Genomic DNA, 20,465 nt, shown 5'->3' on the forward strand with positions numbered 1-20,465 from the left:
CTTTGATACGTGCATTTCTGAGTTTCAATGATTGAAAAGAAACAGGAAAACGTATACACTTTATTTTCTACTACCCCTCACGTTTTTGTTAGTAACTGAATTGATGAATAAAACAATATTTTTTCTTTAGCATCATGCAAAATGCAGTAAATAAATGATGCACGGCTGTCATTCCTATAAAGATGCACCAATATAGAAATAATTTATATAACAAACATAAATTCTTTATAGTTATTTTGAAACGGAATTATGTTTGATATTTGTTTTGTCTCCACACCATTTATTCTATGCGATCAACCGCTCATTGTGTATAAATACGGCAGATGGATCTATCTGTTGTACGTCTGCATGGGGGATGCTCTGTGTGATCTAGGTCTTCTTGCGTGACGCGGTGAGCCGGGCTGCCTCCTGTTGGACTGGTTCGGTTAGCGAGAGTTGTTCAACCGGCTGACCTGACAGAGAGAAGCAGCTCTCACCAGTCCACAACACCGACAGCTAGCGAGACAGTCCGGCCTCCCAGCTCTGCACTTAGAGCTCCGGGGTTGTTGGCCGACAGCCGCTCGGTGAAAAGTACCAGCAGACAGCCGGGGGACAACCACCACCTGACGGGCTAACCGAGCTAACGTCACCGTCACAGTCCGCTGCTAGCTCTCGTTAGCAGATTGTGACAGTTTCTGCTGCGTCTCATACCAAGGTAAGTGTAAGTTACTCCTAAAACAGTTATACACCCCTCATCGATTAGTGTTTGTCACTCTATCGTGTTTGTTCGCGACTGTTGGCAGTTTGCTGCCTCGCCCGTGAACTTAGGAGATGCTGTCAGAACAATAATGGAGTTGTCCCGTTACCACAAGCTAACGAACAGTAAACACTGTAATGTGATCCAGTCGTTTTCATAATTGATGGCGGTCTGTGCTCCTTGAGGAAACTGTGCTATTTGATAATGGCCTATTTAGCTGAAGTACAAATTAGTCTATCAGCCAGGAGTAATTGATTAATTGTTCCTCACAGGGTTTAGATTAAGTCCACATGATGCTCGGGTATTTGTTCAGCTGGCACTGGACGTACTCTCCTTATTTTTAATGTCAGAACCAAGAAATCAGACAAGTTTTGGTGAAAATTAGTTAAACGTGTTTACCAGTCAAGTTTCAGACAGAGATCCACAAACGACAATATAATCGTATCAAGGCTATCTTTTTAAGATATAGGTTTGCGAAAGAGCAGCAATTCCTGGCATTCCCCACATATCTGGCGAGTTGAACATGGTTGTCTCTTTTTCTGAGAAACTGACTGAACACAGTGTTGGATTTACTATCATGGGCTATCTTGAACCGACGACGAGAGCAGATTAGCTGTGATAGTTAATGCTCTGAGTGTTACCCTGTCTGTAGTCTACAAAGGGATAAACACAAGTTGGCCTCGAGCACTCTCAGTAGGTTGTTGTTGTTGTTGAGTATTGATGGAAAACCTTTTAAGAGTCTGGTGTGCTCCCACCCATATGGATTTCGCACAAGCTGTAAGTCTGCAAGCTTGATTCCTTGCTTCCATGATTTTGCTTGTTTTCCATGCTGGATGTCTGCTTTGGTATTTGATTTATTCTTGTAATTTGCCAGTCATTGCATCCTTCAGCTCAATATCAAAGCATGCCATAAGCTAAATGCAGAGACTATTTAAACTCGCAACCAGCTGCAAACTCTTAACATGACAGCTTTCACGTCGATTAAACTTTAGATTCAAGAGACCGCCACCACATGTCGTTTAAATCAGTCAAAGTATTTATCAGTTACAATTGTTTGTGGTGCCATAAATTGAAGTCAGTTTGGTTTTCCTTTTGTAATGTAAACATGAGCTTTAAACTACAGTCCAGTCGCTGGTTATCTGTTCACTGATAGTCATCTAAGGAAGTAAAGTATGACCAAATATTGCTTTCTGACATGATCTTGTTATCGGTGTTATCCATTTATCGTGACATCTTCCCCTTTGGGGATCTCTTATATTTTAGCGGCATTGTGTTTTTGAGATGTGAGTGAACATTTTGACTCAGTTTTTCCAACATGCGCTTCAGTTTTACATAATGTTTCGACATGATTGCGAAACCAAATTCTGACATAATCACAATCTGTGATAGTATGGCTTCAGCACTGACCAGTTGTCAATGATTTACCGGCTAATATTAACAAACTCTATTTTATCCACTATCGGCTTTGTCTGGAACGTTTGTGCCGGATATGAAGTTGTTTTGAAGCACAACACATATGGACTACACCATAAAACGTGTTTTCTTTTCTTTTTCTTTTTTTTAATCTCCTAAGAAAACATTGGGCTTTAATGGATTCAAAATCCTATTCATACACAGCGTTGCTGCCTTGGCATGCAAGTGTACGCTGCTTTCAGTACGCTGTAGAAATGTGTTTGGGATTGAGCTGTCTCCACTGGCCGAGTTGTTTTGGCAGCTTCTTTAAAGGGTGTGCACTCATTCTCTTTGTTTCCTTTTTTTCACGTTGCTGATAAGTTTATCGCCAAGGATTTACAGAGTGATGACGAAGCCGATGATGGTCTGTTTTACACACGTGACATTTTCTTCCTGTATACATTAGATATGCTCGGTATGTCATGTGATGTGAAATCAACCTATAATTAAGGGGTGACTTTAATTAGTCAAGGCTGATGGATAGCTGTTGTAGGTTTCTGTGGATAGTTTCCATCGTAGGCAAGCTGTTTTCTGAATTACTTTATTGCTGCAAGATCACAATGACTATTTCGATGAAATTAGTATAAACTGTTGCGATTACTGCAGCCACTGGAATTTTGTGTTTAATTTGCTTTAGTTTGAGTTGACAGTTGCTTTACATTGGACTTGTCATGTTCCTGTTATCATTCATTGGATTATGACCTAAGTGTATGCAGAAAACAATGTAGATTTGACGGCATATAATAAGAAGTAATTGTGCCGTTTGTCATTATTTGTTGAATAGCACTGGAGTTGTGTGTTGTTAGTCCATGTAACTCATTAGGTACACTCATTAATAGCCAGCTTAACATCACATCTATTGAACACACACTGTTGTCTCCATGGAACTGAGTGAGGAACTGTATTGTCTGACTTTTCCCTATTTTACCATTATTATTCTGTTGCTTGGATATTGTTTGTATAACTATATGATACTAAACAATTAGACCAATCACATTGTTTTGCCTGCAGCAAACGGGCATCTCCCTTCAGATGTAGCCTCATGTAAATCGACTTCACTTAGTGTTGGATTTGTATCAGCTTTCAGCCGCGTCCTGTTTATCTGTATTTTGAGAACGTGTGCCGGCACGATGGTACCATAGCAACTAGCATCAGGTGGAAAGGTGGCACAGTGTTTAGCTCAGTATTTATGTGCTGAGTCACACTGTGAGGAAATTATGACAGTGCTTTAAAAATGTTCAAGGTTTTCAGAAAATAGATGAAGTCAAAATGTGTTTGCTGATCAGCTAAAGTAATAATAATCCAATATTCAGGGACACATCCTTGTGTATTTGTGCTTGATGGAATCACAAATATTTGATTAATTTCAAATTTGTTAGGCAGTCTATTGCAATCATACATGTTTTTTTTTTCTCTCCGCTTATTTGCATCATTCATAAACTCAGAGGAATGTATTGACCACTCTGCTCTGTGTGTCCGAGCCATTATGATCTGATAAGCAAGTGATTGAGGATCAGCTAAGTGATTCCTACAAAGCTGCGGAACAATCTCAAAGCCTTTCCCACCTCTGTTTGAAATGTCAATAAGAAAACACACATCCATTGAAGTGAAATGTGAAAAAAAAAGAAGAAGAAATTACTGAGTATTTCTCAATCTTGGAGAAGAGACTTGTAATTATTATATTAACAGATACTCTGTTGGCTCTTTTGCACAATTAGACACAAACCTGGTTTGATGAATGTTACTCAGTTCGGTCTTCTCTGGGAGGTCTTGCCTCCAGCACACTTTCCAATGGCACATCTCCTTTTGCAGATACGAGGCAAAACCAAACCCGAACATGTTTGTAAAAGAGCCATTGGAAAGTTTTGAGAAACGTTGTTGTTGGACGGATTAAGTTAAATTTGAACTCTTTGTCCACAATCTCCAAAGCTGTATTTGGAGATCAAAAGGAGTGGCTTGTAATTAAAAGAACACCTTTTACCTACTACCCAGCATGGCATGGAAAAACTCTGCTTTGCTATTGTGTGTCATGCTATTGCACAAACACATTGCAATCAATAAAATAACTGGAATTCAAATAAATGTGATTCCAGACTGGATGTTTTCACCTCTGAGTTTTACTACTAAAAGATCAGAGTGTCTGTGTTAATCTGTCAAGGCTGCAAAGAAGAGACCGTGAAAGTTCATCAAACGCATGCAATGTTTGTATCTGCTTTTCTTTGAGATTTTAAGCCATTTGTCAATAACAAATGACAAGTTTATGTTCTTCTTAACACCCGACTCAACTCTCAGCAAAAAAGTATCCTGTTTTTATTGCTGTGCAAAAGTCCTGTGATTCTTTGAGATTTGTATGTAACATAATATTTCCCTCAAATATTAGAGTCTTGACATTTGACGAGCGATGCCGCATACATTTTAAAGATTAAACTGATCACTCAATAAGATGCACAGTACTTGTGTAGTACTGATATAGCCCTCGATGTGCCGGGTTAAAACGCTACAAATAATACCTGCCTCCTACAAATTGCGGCGAGTTGTTTTTGAGGTGCTTTTTCAAGCGGTTGGCGTTGAATACTAAACAGTCTCGATTGGTTTAACTTGTTCACTACGTGCTGCAGTGTGGCTGAAGGCACAGGGGGGTATGTTGTGTTCTCTTTGGGTTGAGACCGGTCCATTTGAACCCTGTGGTCTCTATCGGCTTATTGTTCGGCTCCGGCTGCGTCCCTCTCCAGTGATGTCACAGCATACCAGGGAGCGGATAAATGAGTTAGTGTTAGGGCAGATGAGCAGCATTGTGGATGCTGCTGATAATAGTGGGTAGAAGGGCACAAGTTTAGCCATGCAACTGCAAGACCTACTCACCAGCTCTCCTACATGCTCTTTGCAAGGCCTTTGATTGTGATTGGTCCGTGGGAAGTGACTGAATGAATCAAGATCCGGAACTCGCGTTATTTCAAAAACCAGTCATTGTAGGATTACGTTTTTCAACTACAGAGCTGATGTGCCGTCACATGACATACAGGAATTGACTGAATGGCCAGTGCTTATCTGGGCGCACATTTTCCCAGCAGCAAAGCTGAAATTATAATTTGCTTTACTCCCTGACCAAGAGTATCCATTCTCGGCAAATGGTTGTTGTGTAACAGCGCTAAGAAGTCTGAAATAAGATTAAAGATGTACTGTGCTATAGCAGAGTGTGGGGGCTGTTTTTACTTTACGATCAGTGGAAGTCACAAGGTTTGGAAAACAGCCATGATTATTTTGGCCCTTCTTATTCTTATCGGCTCTGGGTGTTATCAGGATATATTTTCCATATGTCTTCTTAGCGGCTTGTTTCTTTCTGAAATGCGTCAAAGCTTGGTTAAAAACAAAATGACAGAATATAAAGTTCAGCCTGTGTGACTGGTCACAGTTGAATTGAGATTTTTCACCACACTGAATCTGCATTAAGAAATATTGAGAACGCTCTTTGAATAAAGCACAAATTAAGTGAAAGTCATTGACGCGCACGATGAATCCTCTCTCCCCTAAGTGATGTTATTTTTCCCCAGCCACAGGTGTGCGAGTGAGTGTCCTGCTGCTGCTGTGGTTGTCTCATGCCCTGTGTTCTGTCTCATAGTCGCATCCGTTCCTGTGTCTCGCAGGCTCTCGGGGCATTTTCCTCTATTAACTTTCCGTAACATTTGGCGAGTGTTTCCAACAACTGAGGCAGCGTCAGAGACTGTCGCCATAGCGAGATATCCCACGGCTGTCCTGTTGGGGTCTATTCCCTCCAGTCAGCTGTCTCTCCAAGCTGTCACGCAGAGTTTCCCATGTTGTCAGCTGTCCTTTCACAGCGGTCACTGGACGAGTCCAGATACTCAGAATCATTAAACACGGGACGTGATGTCAAACTGTCCTTTGCACCAAAAAAATGGTGAGGTTTGCTGTTGAGAGTAACGTTGGAGCTGTGTGCCAGGTATGGGAAGGATGTACATTTTGGGACACATCATCAGGACTGCGCTTTTGAATTGGGGGGGGGTTTCAACCTTTTAAAGACCAGACACCCTTATCAAAGGTGGCCTGCTACAAGGTGATCAAGTATGAGCTGGCGTCCCATACCCAATCACGAGAGAGAATATAGAAAATATTGAGAATGTTCTTTGAATATAGCACAAAGGTCATTAAAAGTCACTGACACGTGCATCATGGCCATAAATACGGAACAGAAAGTGTAGAGTAGCTTCAACAAATGTATCTCTGTTGTCATACATTTCGTCAAAAGCAGCAGTAAAGCATGTGACAAGTAAAGAAGTGCACATAGCAGTGTCAGTGGAAAGGAAGAGAAAAGCAACATTGCTTCGTCATGTATGATGCAACTTTTCTCGTTATCGTGTCTCAATTTCCCCTCATCTACTGGAGACGCAGACACCGTTGTACTCTGTGCGTCTACGGCAACTTCGGCAGTGTGACTTGAAGCTACTTGGTGTACCTGGTGATGTAAAGATTTCTCCCTCACTTCACAGGTAACAACATGCTGCAGTGAGTGATGCGCCAAGTGTTGTTATTAGTAATGGCGATCTGGGGCGCTCAAGGATGCTCCGATTCAGAGAGCTGCTCGACGTCGCCTCCCAATTCAAGCTCCAGCGACTTCTATTACTGTTACTCAGCTCGGATACGCAGCACAGTACTCCAAGGATTGCCTTTCGGCGGGGTACCTACAGTCCTTGCCCTGGACTTTATGTGCTTTCTGGTGAGTTTTTCTGTCACGTCACCTGGTGTCTCAACAACTCTCTCTCTCTCACTCGCATTTTTAAATAATAAACGCCATGATCCACTTATGTAACTTTGACACAGTTCGTCTCTGTAATGTCAATAAAGTGAATATGGGTATTGACCGCCTCTGTTTATTTTGTACTTGCAGGGGCTGCTGGTTGCGTTCTCCTTCTTGAGGAAAGTAGCTTGGGACTACGGGCGACTCGCCCTGGTGACCGATGCAGACAGGTAATCACAACATGCTGCTCGTCCTGTCGGAAAAGACCTTTTCAACATAACTTGTTAGGAGTCGAATGAAATAAAAACATTATGTTCAACATGCTGTCGTATGTCCACTATGGTTACATTTGTTTTGCTGTCGCTAAGTTAGTTAAGGTTACTATTTGATCAATGCCATTGACCAAAGTTAGCTAATTTCTCTCTCTCACTCTCTCCAGAGAGCAGATTGATTGTAGACTTTTATTTTTAAAAAAGACAATAGTGTGTGCTTTGGTCAGATCGTATTTCATATAGAACCATGTGATTGATTTCAAAGAAGATACTAGTTTTTGCAGGTATCTGCTCAGTACTTTCCCTGGAATTCATAGTAATGAAAGCTGGAGGATTTGGCATGCTCTGTAATTTTCATTTTTATGAAACATCAAATATCATTAAATCTCTGAAGGCTCCTTTTCAGTTTGAAGTATAAGGAGTTTCTCCAGGTTTGTAGTGAATGCACATTGTTACTCATCATATTAATTCACCAGTTTGAATCAGTCTAAATGATTATATTTGTATTTGTTTTTAGATAAGGCATGTTTACTGTGGACACAGGTTACCTGGATTTCTAGACACCAGTCCATTGTTTTTCTATTTAATGAAATGGCACACATCCTTCTTTACTGGGACTTTTTGATCATTGGTATAAATATTTTATATCTGCTGGATTTTTCTTCCTGATGTTGGTTGACTCAGTCATACAGTCGTGGTTCATGTCATGACAAAAGCAGACATCACAAGTAAAGCAGTCCAGACAGGAAGTCGGTGTCAGGAGTTCTTTCAACGTCAATAGTGAACTCTTGCATTGTTGTGCATATAATACAAAGTGTGTTCGATTTGACATTGTAAGGCAATATTGATTACGGTATAAGCCTTAAACAACGCAACAAAGAAAAACACTCCCTGCATTTTAGCCCCTGATACTGCTTCCACACTTGTATGTGCTCTCGTGCTGTGACATATACTGGGATGAATGGAAACTTCTGTCACCATGTTGATAAAGCATAGATCTTTGTGGAGACGCCTGTCAACATGCACCGATCTCATTGTTTGTTTGTTTTTTTGGTAAACTGCTACGTGGTGAGGTGAACTGAAAGGGCTGATCACTTTAGCAAGAGAGTGAGAAGAGACATAGCCACAGCCCTGCTTGGCTGTGAACCCTGGAAACTACATAACACAGTGCTCCATTACCTACATCCTCCTGCTGTGTTTGTGCGACTCTATTTTTGCAGCTGCCAGAATGGGGTTGCAGCACGGTGGGAGGATGAGGAGGGGGGGGGGCAACATGGGACATTTTTGTAACTGACAGGAAATGTAGTTTGTTGTCCCTCTGACACTGTGCTGACTTGAGATCGTTGTCTTCTCAATTCTAAAAGTGTCTAATATATGAATGTGCACCTATCGGGGGGGGGGGGGGGGGGGGGGGGGGGGATGGACATTCAAAACATGGTGTATGTTTGTTTTTTCATGTTGTTTTAGCCACTTAAAACAAACAAAACGGTTACAATATGAATGAGTAAATGTATGCCAGAAGGAAGGGAAGCCTTCATTGGTATGCTTCTCCAGATTTTCTCTCAGCCAGCACCCTTATTGGCCAACTGCTCTTCACTGAACTGAACGCCTTTGTTTTGTTTTTGTTTTTTTTTCCCCCATCAGAAGAATGGAACGATACAGTCGCCTGGATGATCGGGGATAGTATGTTATCTTTACATATCATAAACTCGCTGCCTTTTTCTTGTCTCCTTTCCTCCAAATTTGTACTTATCCTAACTCATAACTCTTGTCCACTCTGCCCAGGCCGCTGTGGGTTTCAACCTGTTTTCCACTCTTGATGGTCTTGTTTCCCCCCCCCCCCCCCCTTCTCCAGGCATTTACCAGAGTCAGGCTCTTAATTATTCTTCCTCTCCTTGTCCCTCTTGTACTCCTGCCATTGGGTGTCCCTGTCCTCTTTCACTGTCCTAATCAGATTTGTATGTGCTAATCTATGTCTTGACCTCTTTATGAAGCTTGGATTTCTTCTGTGTGAGTGCACTGCATGAGCCGCACAGACAGGATGCTTACAGGGAGAGGTAATGCTTCTCTGATCTGTGGTTGTTCATAGACAGGCCCTAACTTGGTGCACTTACAGTACATCTTGTCTTCTAGAGCTGAGGCGAGCCATTCCTACTTCTGGCAGGAATGTGGGAGAGGAGGACTGATGATTTCAGCCTCGGGCTCTCCCTTCATTCCATTAGAGATCTCCCAGAGCCCCAAGTGACGTGATCCTCTCGTGTAGTATTAAACATTCCAACAGAGCGCAGGTCTTAATTTTTTTTGTAGTTCCACATGATTTGACCTCAGAGACGTTCCCTTCAAATTTGAAAATGGTGATTAAAAAGGCCTTAATGCTCAGCGGACCTGTGGCTCTGCTGGATGAACTCCATAACTCTTCCTCTGGATCGTCGCTGGGTTTCTGTGGTTTGTGAAAGCTCTCATCAGTAGAGCTTTGCCTTCTAACTCGGGACAGTGATGGTGAATCCACCCTGCTTCTAGTAGTTTAGCTCTTAACCCCAACCACCACTTGAAATGAAGCTGCAGAGATTTCTCCTGCGGTCCTCTGGTTTACCAACCTAAATCCTGCGTGAGGACTCATATTATAAACACGGGTGAATCTCTTCAGCTCCTTTCAGGGCGTGTGACTGTATGTGTGTGCTTTGTGTTGTTACCTCTCTCCTTTTCACATACTGAAGGTGAGATTACCATCCTGTGACAGGTAGAACTAACACCCCTCCTGCTGTGTGCAGATGATGGTTGTGGAGCATCATGCAAATGCTATGCGTTTTTTTTTTTGTGTTTTTTTTCTGCACACAGTGTGGCCTCTGCAATGACAACAGAAACAACTGAGCGCTATGAGCGCCTCACCTCAGTCTCCAGCTCTGTGGACTTTGAACAGAGAGACACGGTACGCTTTCAGTGGCTGTCTGAGAATGTTTTTACTGCGTGAAAAACTGATGCAACATGTTTACTACTATACTTTTTATTTATTTATTTTTATTAGGGCTTCTGCTCCTGGCTAACTGCCATCTTCCGCATCAAGTGAGTGGCCACCTTTGCTGCATTTGGCATATGGATGTATTGTCCGTTTTGAATTGTTCTTCATTTGCGGGTTCTGTTGTTTCTTTCTGAAGGGATGAGGAGATCAGAGATAAGTGTGGCGAGGACGCCGTTCACTACTTGTCCTTTCAGCGACACATCATTGGCCTGCTGGTGGTGGTCGGTGTGCTCTCTGTGGGAATCATCTTGCCTGTTAACTTCTCGGGAACCCTACTAGGTAGGTGTTTTCTCTGTATTGTTTCCAATTTCGGCTCTTTAGTTTTCTTGGATTGTACTCTGTTTATAGAATCTACTTTCCCTTGAACAGTAGCCATAGCTCCCCTAAAATTGAGAAGAAGAAAAAAACAAGACATGGATCTTATTCAGTCAGAAAATCTATTCTACAACGATTCACCAAGTTGTTTGAAACATTTGTAGAAAATGAACTGTAATGCTATCCAAATTCTTAAGATTTGACTTTGCAGTGATTTGCAGCACTGTGATGTCTTGAGAGGATAGTCTACTTATTTTTCTCATTCACTGGAATTATGCTGGGAACCAGATTTCTTGTGTGTAAGCATAAGTATGATGGAAGACTTGTACTTGAAGTCCAATCTTTTCAAATCAACAATATTTTATTGTTTTATTTAATTTTTTTTCCCCACAGAAAACGATGCTTATAGCTTTGGGCGAACCACTATAGCAAATCTTGATGCAGAGTGAGTTATTTTTATACTATACTTTTATATATCATAAAGACTTGTAATATGTCATCGTATCGTAATGTTTTAACTAAACCTGTTTCACTCCTTGTTTCTCAAGTAATACACTACTGTGGCTGCACACCACCTTTGCATTTCTCTACCTGTTACTGACGGTGTACAGCATGAGACGGCACACGTCCAAAATGCACTACAAGGAGGACGACTTGGTGCGTGGCTTTTCTTTTTCTTTCATTAAGAAAGTGCTTATACAATTGCACGTCCGCTGCACCTCGGAACTGTAAGCTGATGCACATTTTCTTCTGTTCATTTCCATGCAGGTGAAACGCACTTTATTTATTAATGGAATCTCAAAATATGCAGAAGAGAATGACATACGGCAACACTTTGAGTAAGCACGCTTCCACTGATCTTCTGGCTCCTCAATGAATGTATAGCAGAGCTTGGACTAGCTTGCTTCTATATTCTCCGCTCTGCTCTGTTGACATGGCAGCAAGCTGTGCAGTAACTGGGTTAGAGTATTTGATAGCCATGCCTTTTCCTGTTAAACCCGCTGCCTTGTCCTGGTCCTAATCGGCTGGGATCAGACAATGGCACTTCTATATGTGTAATTGTTCGTAATAGAAACCAGAAGGACCACAGTTAAGCAAGGCGTGTGTCTGGATGGGCTAATGCTAGAATGGGGGGCTGAACTTCTATGTGGTCAAATAGGATTAAGCCTAATTTTATATTTGGTCCTGTGCTGTAGGAATGGTTGCACATGTGGGGTGTGAAACACAGAAAATATTATAGCTTACGTGTGAGCTGCTACAAACATTGCCTGCTGATTATGTGAGGAATTTGTCTGGATGCTATTCAACTTGTTGAAACTTTTTCTTTTTTTCACAGACAAGCATATGACAACTGCACTGTACTGGAAGCTCGGATCTGTTACAATGTCGCCAGACTGATGAATCTAAACTCTGACAGGTAACAAGGTCTAAACTGTCTTATCTGTTTGGGTTATACTTAAGGAAGTCTCCCATTGGTCTGTGACAGAAATAGATCATTCTCAGACTGGCTGTAACAAAGCGTTTTATCTTTTGTTTATAGGAAGAAAGCAGAACGCAACAAGAGATTCTTCCTCGACCTGAAGGACAAGGAGCATGTTAACACCATGATCAACCCGAAACCCTGTGGACACCTCTGCTGTTGTATCATTAAAGGCTGTGAAAGGGTAAATTAAATCCAAAATATAAAAACAACATGGCCTTCTTGACAAACTTTTTGCATTTGCTTTGCATTCGCACTTGTGGAGACACAGAGGGATAACCAGTGTCATTAGGTCATCTTCTTTCCCGCTTTACCCTGTTCAGGGTTGCTGGAGCAGATCCTAGCGAGGACAGATCCTACCGACCTTTATAAAAGCTAAAAAAAAAAAAAAAAAAAAACCTTCGGTAGTTTGTATCAAAGGGAAGATTTCAATTAAATATCACTAACTGAAAAGTTCACAGCATTTTCAATCCTGTTGAGTATCACTGAAGGTTATTTGTAATCTGTTGTCATGTGGCACCGTCGCTCTGGCATGCAACAAAATTGGTAAATGAGGAAATCAAATCTGTCTCGGTATTATGAAAAATGAATGTTGAGGATTTGTTGTACATAAATTTATAATCATATTAGTGACTGGCAGTACCATTAGATTGTTTGTTTCCTTTATAAGCTAAAGTGCTACTAAGAGACTAAAAGACAAGATATTTAAAACATTTATAAAATGACTCAAACTTGTGCTATAGTGGTCGTGAAGCAAGAGTTTACCACTACACTGCCAGCACGTCTATTAATGTGGAAAAATAAAGAGAGAAATATGACGGATCTATTTTGAAGTTTTTTCCTTTTGCAGGAGGAAGCGGTGAGCTATTACACCAAACTCGAGTCGCAGTTGAAAGATGACTACCGAAAAGAGAGGGAGAAAGTAAACGGGAAACCTTTAGGAATGGCCTTTGTCACCTTTCAAAATGAGGCGATGACTGCCATGTGAGTATCGTTTCTCCACGTGTAAGAAAATGATGATCTGTGGCTTTGAGCGGACTCGTTTTGCTGTTGACTCGGTGTTAACAGCTGTTTGCTGGGGCTTGTGTTTTCAGAATTTTAAAGGACTTTAACGCCTGCAAGTGTCAGGGCTGTCACTGCCGTCGTGAGCCCAAGAGCTCTCAGTTCAGCTGCAAACTGCACACACACAACTGGACCGTCACCTACGCACCGGATCCACAAAACGTGTACTGGTAAGAAAACGACCCAAGTCACAGCTTCACAACATTTATTCCCAAATCAAGAATAAACTTTTTTTCTTTTTGCTGATTAACTTTGTTAAAGTTGCTTCTTTCTTCACTCAAATGATGTCTTGCTCTCTGAGCTACAGCGCCAGATTTCTGGGCAGCTGTGTCCATAACTGCAGGCCATCCATTGCACCGTGTCGATCTAACTGCTACATAACCTTTATCCCACAGGGAGCATCTGTCACTGGGAGGAATCTCCTGGTGGGTCCGCTGCTTTATCATCAACTGTATCCTCTTCCTTCTCCTCTTCTTCCTCACCACTCCAGCCATCATCATCTCCACTATGGACAAGTTCAATGTGACTAAACCAGTGGAGTACCTAAACGTGAGCGTCCCAAATCTTCACGCTTTAGTTTGTCATGTAAATTCAGTTGTTTGTGTGAGGGGGGGGGGGGGGGGGGGGGAAATCCAGAATATTGTTTAATTTGAAGGGCGTCACACGACTCGATGTGTTTCTGATCTGTCTTTCAGAATCCAATCGTCACCCAGTTCTTCCCCACCCTCCTCCTGTGGTCTTTCTCCGCTTTGCTTCCTACTATTGTTTACTACTCGGCCTTCTTCGAAGCCCACTGGACAAGGTGGGGGTCGACATTTTCTGGAGTCAATAGTTCACTTGCTTTGTCTTAAACGTCACTTTGTGAGAGGCCCGACTGAGACGGTTGAGTTTCCTAACTCATGGAAGTGTTTGTTTTGCTCTCGCAGGTCGGGAGAAAACAGGACCACGATGCACAAGTGCTACACTTTCCTGATCTTCATGGTCCTCTTACTGCCCTCCTTAGGACTCAGCAGGTGCAGCATGATCGCGTCTCCAAATCCTTGCATATTTTGATATTTAACCAGAGAAATATTTTCGTCGATCTCATGATTCTAAACTGTTGTGTTTCTTGCAGTTTGGATGTTTTCTTCCGGTGGGTTTTTGACAAAAGATTTCTGGCTGACGCTAAAGTGAGATTTGAGTAAGTCGTGACCATTGTGTTCAGAATCAGCTATAAGGTTTTGGACTGTAAATATAATGTAAACATTTTAACAAAAGCAAACAGTAGCTTACTCAATATAACAATAAATGCTATACATTTGTTTTTAATAATTTACAGATTTATATCTATACCTGAAAACTACTATGTGTTCAAATTGATCTAAAAATAAGCTGGCTTCTGCAATAAGGCATTTTGAAGTTTCTTAATGCAACTGATATTGTTCTTTAGGTGTGTCTTCCTCCCGGACAATGGAGCCTTCTTTGTGAACTACGTCATTGCGTCTGCATTTATTGGTAACGCTATGGACCTTTTGAGGATTCCCGGTTTACTGATGTACATGATCCGCCTCTGCCTGGCTCGCTCTGCCGCCGAGCGAAGGAATGTCAAACGGGTGAGTGTCGCCACCGCTTAAGTATCAAACAAAGAATGTAAGATTGAGACTTCATAGCTTTGTTTCACTGAGCTCTCACATCTCCTCTCCGTGTTAAATATTGTCTAGATCAGAAGACGACCCCCCCACCCTCAAACAAAACGAAACAATTTGCCCATAATGCATATTGTTTTCCTGACTGAATTAACCACAAAGCTTTCAATAGCCCGTTTTCAATATTTAACACTGAAGCTGTTGAAGTTGAAAGAATGTCCTTGTTACTTTGATAATACGTTTGAATGCCAAGAATCTCTGGTTCTGTTTCAAAGGTTTTTAATGAAATGCTTAATGTTTGTACAAAATGCTACCAGTTTCTTCTTCTTTTATTCACAAAACAATTTAGTTTCCAACTGAATAATGGGATACAAGTAGAATCATCATGTTTGATTTAGCTGCTGTGTCCACACACAAATATTCAGATTCAGACACTTTTATTTATCCTGTTTCATTCATTTCATTTGCAGTTTCCCAGTGTGTACATTTACATGCATACATACATTCGGTCAGTCATCAATCCATCTTTCACGACTTAGGGTACGCTTACACGATGTTCCTCGCAGCCACGTTTCTGGCCACCGTAGACAAAACAGGATGGATGTCAGACAACGCAGGGGGGCTGGATTAGCAACCTTAACAGGTCGTGATTACCGTGGGTGCGGGGAAAACGTAGCTGCCGGGACCATAGCGTAAACGTACTCGGAGCAAGTGACGGAGGGAAATGTCAGAACAGAAGAAATCAATAAAACCAGATAAGATAAGCACAAAGCAAGACAGCACAAGACGGTAAAATGGTAAGAACAGTGATAAAAAAAACAATAAATAAGACAAGAATAATTCAAAGAACTTTACGGTCATTTAAACTTTAAAATGGGTGTGGTCTTTGTTTACGAGCTTTAGGACAAAGCGAATGACTTTATCGAGGTCCCATGAAAGGTAATTTTTTTAATTAACAAAAGCTATCTCTTTAAAAAAAAAAAAAAATTGTACTAGAATACATTTCAGAATCCTTGCTTAAAAAAAAAAAAAAAAACTTTAGTAAATGTTACATCAGTAGATTCGATTAGATTAGATTCAACTTTATTGTCATTACAAATACAACGAAATGCAGTTTAGTATCTAACCAGAAGTGCACTATCGCAAGTATCAGATATTATATACACATACACACTCACATATATATATGTGACTTGTACTTGATAGTCTTCATTCACTGTGGCAGCGAAGCATCAACAACATAAAAATCTAATTGTTAACAAATTAGTTTGATACATTATCTGTTTTGAATGCATATTTTGACTGTCTCGCTGAGTAGTGCTAAAAAGAAAGGCAGTTTTCTATTTCAATAATGATCATAGTGACTTCTATCATATTTCTGATGTGATGATGAATATCATTTAGACAGATGTGTTTTTTGTGTGTGTGCGCGTGTGTCACTACAGCATCAGGCCTATGAGTTCCAGTTCGGGGCAGCCTACGCCTGGATGATGTGTGTCTTCACAGTGGTTATGACCTACAGCATCACCTGCCCGATCATCGTCCCTTTCGGTGAGTTCTGCTGCTCGTCAAGCCCTCCAGGTTCGCTGCCGTTTCACATCAAGATGGTCTGCTGATCAAATGACTGCAGGCGGCTCACGGGGGTTCTGCTCTTCATCCAGACGCTCATAAACAGACGTTATTGGATTACGTTCCGCTAATTGTTCCGTCTCTCCACCCTGTGCAGGGCTCATGTACATGCTGCTGAAGCACCTGGCGGACAGATACAACATGTACTATGCCTACCTGCCGTCTAAGCTGGACAAGAAGATCCACTCGGGAGCCGTCAACCAAGTGGTGGCTGCACCCATCCTCTGTCTCTTTTGGCTTCTGTTTTTCTCTACTGTTCGCTCTGGTAAGAAGAGGACGCCACCTGCAGGCCAATATTATACTTGCGTCTGCCCTGATGAGCCTGAAGAAAATCTTCCAATTCCTTTCCTTTCCTTTTTTTTTCTGAAGCATAATTAAGTTTTCCTCCTCTTTGTTCTTCCTTCAGGTTTTTCAGCTGCCACGTCCATGTTTACATTTGTGGTATTGATTATCACAATCATCATTTGCCTTTCTCACGTCTGCTTCGGTCACTTTAAATATCTCAGTGCCCACAACTACAAGGTAACAAGACATTACTTTTTCATTAAATATAGTTATTTCCCATTCATCCCAGACCAAATTATATTAAACTGTGTGGGTTTTTTTTGTATCAGATCGACACTCAGGAGGTGGACGGGATGGAAAATGGCCGCCCGGTGTGTGCTTCAGCTGCCAACAAAGCAGCGGTAAGAACAGTACGTGTTAGAATCTATAGATCTGTTCAATCAGAACCTTTTCTCGCATAAGTGCCGAAGTCTAAATTTAACTTTTGTATCCGCTTTCCTCCTGCAGCAAATGTACATTGCTCAGGTACTTCAGGACCCGAATTCGGAGGAGGGCGGTTCTGGAAGCGGCGAGGACGACGGCCAGGGGTCCTCGCAGGACGAGGAAATAATCAACGTGGAAAACGGCCTAAACGAGGACTTCCAGTCTGGTGAAGACAGCCTAATTGATAATGAAGTGCGGCAATGATACTGCCTGGAACACAAAAACAAGTTCGACTTGTGGAGTGCACTGAAACATGTCAATTACTCGAAGAACCGAACCAGAAGTTCTCCAAAGCATCTCAACCTCCAGCGAGGGATTTTGACACTAACATAAGCACACCATCGACTAAGGATTAAATGGATCATTACTCAAAAGACTTGTGCTTTTTCTCCCATCAGTTCTCACCAAACCTCTGTGTGACCGCAGAGGGAATCTACTGTGACGAGGCAAGGGCGCCAACGTCCCTTTACGTCCCCAATAAAGCCCAGGCGCCCCCATCATGGATCAATGAAAGAGAACACTAATGCACAAATGAAGATTTTTTTTTTTTTTTTTTTGCCTTGTCCTGTATGGGCAGTGATGTCCTGTCTGTATTTTTCTTATCATGATTGCACTTGAATGAAAGGATCTGCAAGCTTTGAGTTTCACTGAGGTACTGCAGAATGGCCTGCGAGTTCAAAGGATGGATGGATTTTCCCCCCCATAGTCCTTTGCCAGTCCCACTAACTGTCTGCACTAGATGCTTCCCCTGAGTGAGCGGTTCATAGCGAGTAGAGCTTACGGAAGACTATCCGTGCCAGCGAATAGGTGACACTGTGCAGATGTGATGGTCTTGATGTTTTTTTTTCCCCCCCAAAGTCCATTGAAGCCTTTTTAAAAATCTAAAAATTTTAAAAAGAAGGGAAAAAAAATACTAACACTCCTGGAAGCTTTGACACTACAGCTGCAAAACTGTAAAAAAAAAAAAATTGATTTCATTAATTTGGTATTTATTTTTAGACATGGATTTTTAAGCGCCACCCTGTTTAAAAGCCCCTGATGCTGCAGAGGGAAGTTCACTCGATTCATATCTTGATACACTACATTTATAACGACGTTGTTAGCGCCTTTGTTGGGACTACTGTTGGACTGCTGCTACCGATGCTGCCCACCAAGAAGGGTTGTAAACTTTGCATGGATGCTGCAGGCTGGGTGGAGGCTAAGAGTGTCTCGATCTTAGTTTTCCCTCTTGTATATGGAAGAAGGAGAGGGAGAGATACCCTTTTATGGGTCAGTTTCAGATGACACTAATTGTAAACAGTTGTTCATTTGTGTTGTTTTTGTTGATACGTTTACATCTTTATCAGAAGATTTTGAAATTAGCATTCAGTTTAGATGGCTACTGGTGGCTTTGAGCGCATTTCCTTTACGCCCTCTGTAAGTAGACGCCTCATGTCGGCAGTAGTTCCAGTAGTCGTCGAGCATTGTTACAGTCGCACAGTTGCTCGTACTCGGTGCATGTTGTTAAACTGGAACTCGGCAGGTTTTGGTGATGTATAATCAAACATTGACTTAGACGAGAGCCAGGGTCCACATCTGTGTAATCAGGAAGGAGGACCAGTACGCACCGTTGCTTCTGTAGTCGACATAAATCCTGCTTAATTCCACAGGTGTACATTCCTCCTCTGCCACATCAGGAAGCGCGAAAAAAAATCTTCACACCAAATTACATGTCGGACTGCCTCCAAAAGCAGCTTCTTTTCTACTCATACGCTAAGACATGTGACATGCTCGGCGCACACTCTTCTGACTTTACTCAGGATTTATCAAGTAATCTCGCTTCCATGTTTTTGCCTCTGTCCAGACAACACTACGACCTTTCCCCACAAACAGGACTTTGGTTAATAAGCAAGGCAAAGTCCCAGTTTTGGGATCAACTGTTCCTGTTGAAACACTAAAGAGATCCATTATGGGGCATATGCACTGGTCCTATGTTCACTTGTATGATTGACAGAGAAGAGCTGCCACCTGGTGGACAGCATGGGCGAACCTGAACTGCTCCCACTCAGTCCATAGACGTTTTCGTCACCAGATCTGTGTATATCACTGTGGTACTAGCGAGAGATTGTGTGGCACCACTGAATCTTGTGCTCTTCTAGTCATGATAAGGTGATTTATTTTTTTATATACCTCTTCATTTTTTTTTTATACCTCTGAGATGTTTTTAAAATCTCTGAATGTGTCATGTCGAAGTAACATGAAACGTTCGAAAATGGGGGAGATATTTTGGATCTCAGAATGTCTAATGACTCTAGTTTGTACGTGCTGAATGTAGGTTCAACTTCTCGACTTTTGTTAAGGTACAGGTGTCCCAAGTCATAGAGCGACTACTCTTAACCGCTTCATAAAAAGACGGAATTGCTAACTAGAAACTGAAAGTTTTTATACTGTAACAAAACCTACTAGCATCCAGTCCAGTGTCGTGGCATTTCATTCTAGAATAGATCTTCCTTTGTCAGGTTGGCGGTTGCAATGATTTCTAGATTCTTTTTTGTTTTGTTTTTTGTTTTTTTACAAATTCCTAGTCTGTGTGATAATTGTTAGTTCATTATTTTTATTTTTATTTTATTTGTCCTAGATCTGTACAGATTACTGGACTCACTGGAATTAAATGGATTTTTTTTTTTTGGCAAAAAAGTTCAAGCATAGTTTTTCAGCTTCTTTATATCAATCATGCAGATGAAATAGTCAAATGTCTCTCTCTGTCTCAAAGCTGCACAATTCAGATGTGTCTGTGCTTTTTCTCTTTATGTTCAGAGTTGTCTAGATAGGAGCAGCAACAATAGCAGATCTCAGTATTGACTGTGTCATGTCATTATTTTCAAAGGGCAGTCTGTACAACAGATATATCTGTATGTCCTCCAAGCTCTTTCATCAATAAATCTGTATTTAATCCTTTTGTGGACAATAATGGTTATGTTGCCAATGTTCCTGAAGGAGTCGACAGGCCGGGGAGGGGGTTTGAACCTACAACCCTCCAAATGCAGACTTGCTTCTCTCACCTCAAATGTGAACTTTTAATTTTTAATTAACTACAATTTCTTGTAGTTTGAACTATTTCTTCCCCAATTTAGTTGTGCCTTTTTTTAAACGCCATTTTTAACCAAGAGTCAAATCTTTTTGAAAATGACTGTGTAATATGAAAACACAAAATGTTGATTTGAATCAGGGCTCCGCTACAAAAGGGCTAAAGAAGCACAGGTTGCAAATCCGTGCTATGGTTTCATCTTTTTATGAGGCAGTCCCTCATTAAAGTCCCTCCCCAGCTGCGGCCTTGGCTTGATGACGTAGGCGGACGCTGGGTGCAGTTCCCAG

At 41.5% G+C, this 20,465-nt stretch overlaps 1 protein-coding gene across 2 annotated transcripts; it reads left to right on the forward strand.

Annotated features, from left to right (window-relative positions):
* Nucleotides 1-462: 462 nt before the first annotated feature.
* On the forward strand, nt 463-19,817 carry LOC308138455 (CSC1-like protein 2). 2 transcript variants are annotated; one of them, XM_080507567.1, is made up of 24 exons: nt 463-694; nt 6,694-6,920; nt 7,092-7,171; nt 8,858-8,896; nt 10,052-10,142; nt 10,239-10,276; nt 10,369-10,511; nt 10,941-10,992; nt 11,096-11,204; nt 11,316-11,386; nt 11,884-11,964; nt 12,088-12,211; nt 12,878-13,011; nt 13,122-13,259; nt 13,485-13,638; nt 13,785-13,891; nt 14,016-14,102; nt 14,204-14,269; nt 14,519-14,681; nt 16,160-16,265; nt 16,441-16,608; nt 16,750-16,865; nt 16,958-17,038; nt 17,136-19,817. In XM_080507567.1, the coding sequence occupies exons 2-24, from the start codon at nt 6,717-6,719 to the stop codon at nt 17,313-17,315; spliced, it is 2,532 nt and encodes an 843-aa protein (XP_080363693.1). In that variant the 5' UTR covers nt 463-694; nt 6,694-6,716; the 3' UTR covers nt 17,316-19,817. The 2 variants fall into 2 exon arrangements, with proteins under 2 accessions (XP_080363693.1, XP_080363694.1); XM_080507568.1 differs by having other exon boundaries at nt 16,958-17,029.
* Nucleotides 19,818-20,465: the final 648 nt, after the last annotated feature.

This window comes from Blennius ocellaris (genome assembly GCF_963422515.1).
Source record: "Blennius ocellaris genome assembly, chromosome: 13".
Classification (NCBI taxonomy): Eukaryota; Metazoa; Chordata; class Actinopteri; order Blenniiformes; family Blenniidae; genus Blennius; species Blennius ocellaris.

Excerpts from the sequence above, each read along its gene's own strand:
- LOC308138455 (XM_080507567.1), top strand. The coding sequence starts at position 6,717 with ATGCGCCAAGTGTTGTTATTAGTAATGGCGATCTGGGGCGCTCAAGGA. Across the intron at positions 12,212-12,877 it reads TCATTAAAGGCTGTGAAAGG|GAGGAAGCGGTGAGCTATTA; the intron begins GTAAATTAAATC and ends TTCCTTTTGCAG. Across the intron at positions 13,639-13,784 it reads AACCAGTGGAGTACCTAAAC|AATCCAATCGTCACCCAGTT; the intron begins GTGAGCGTCCCA and ends TCTGTCTTTCAG.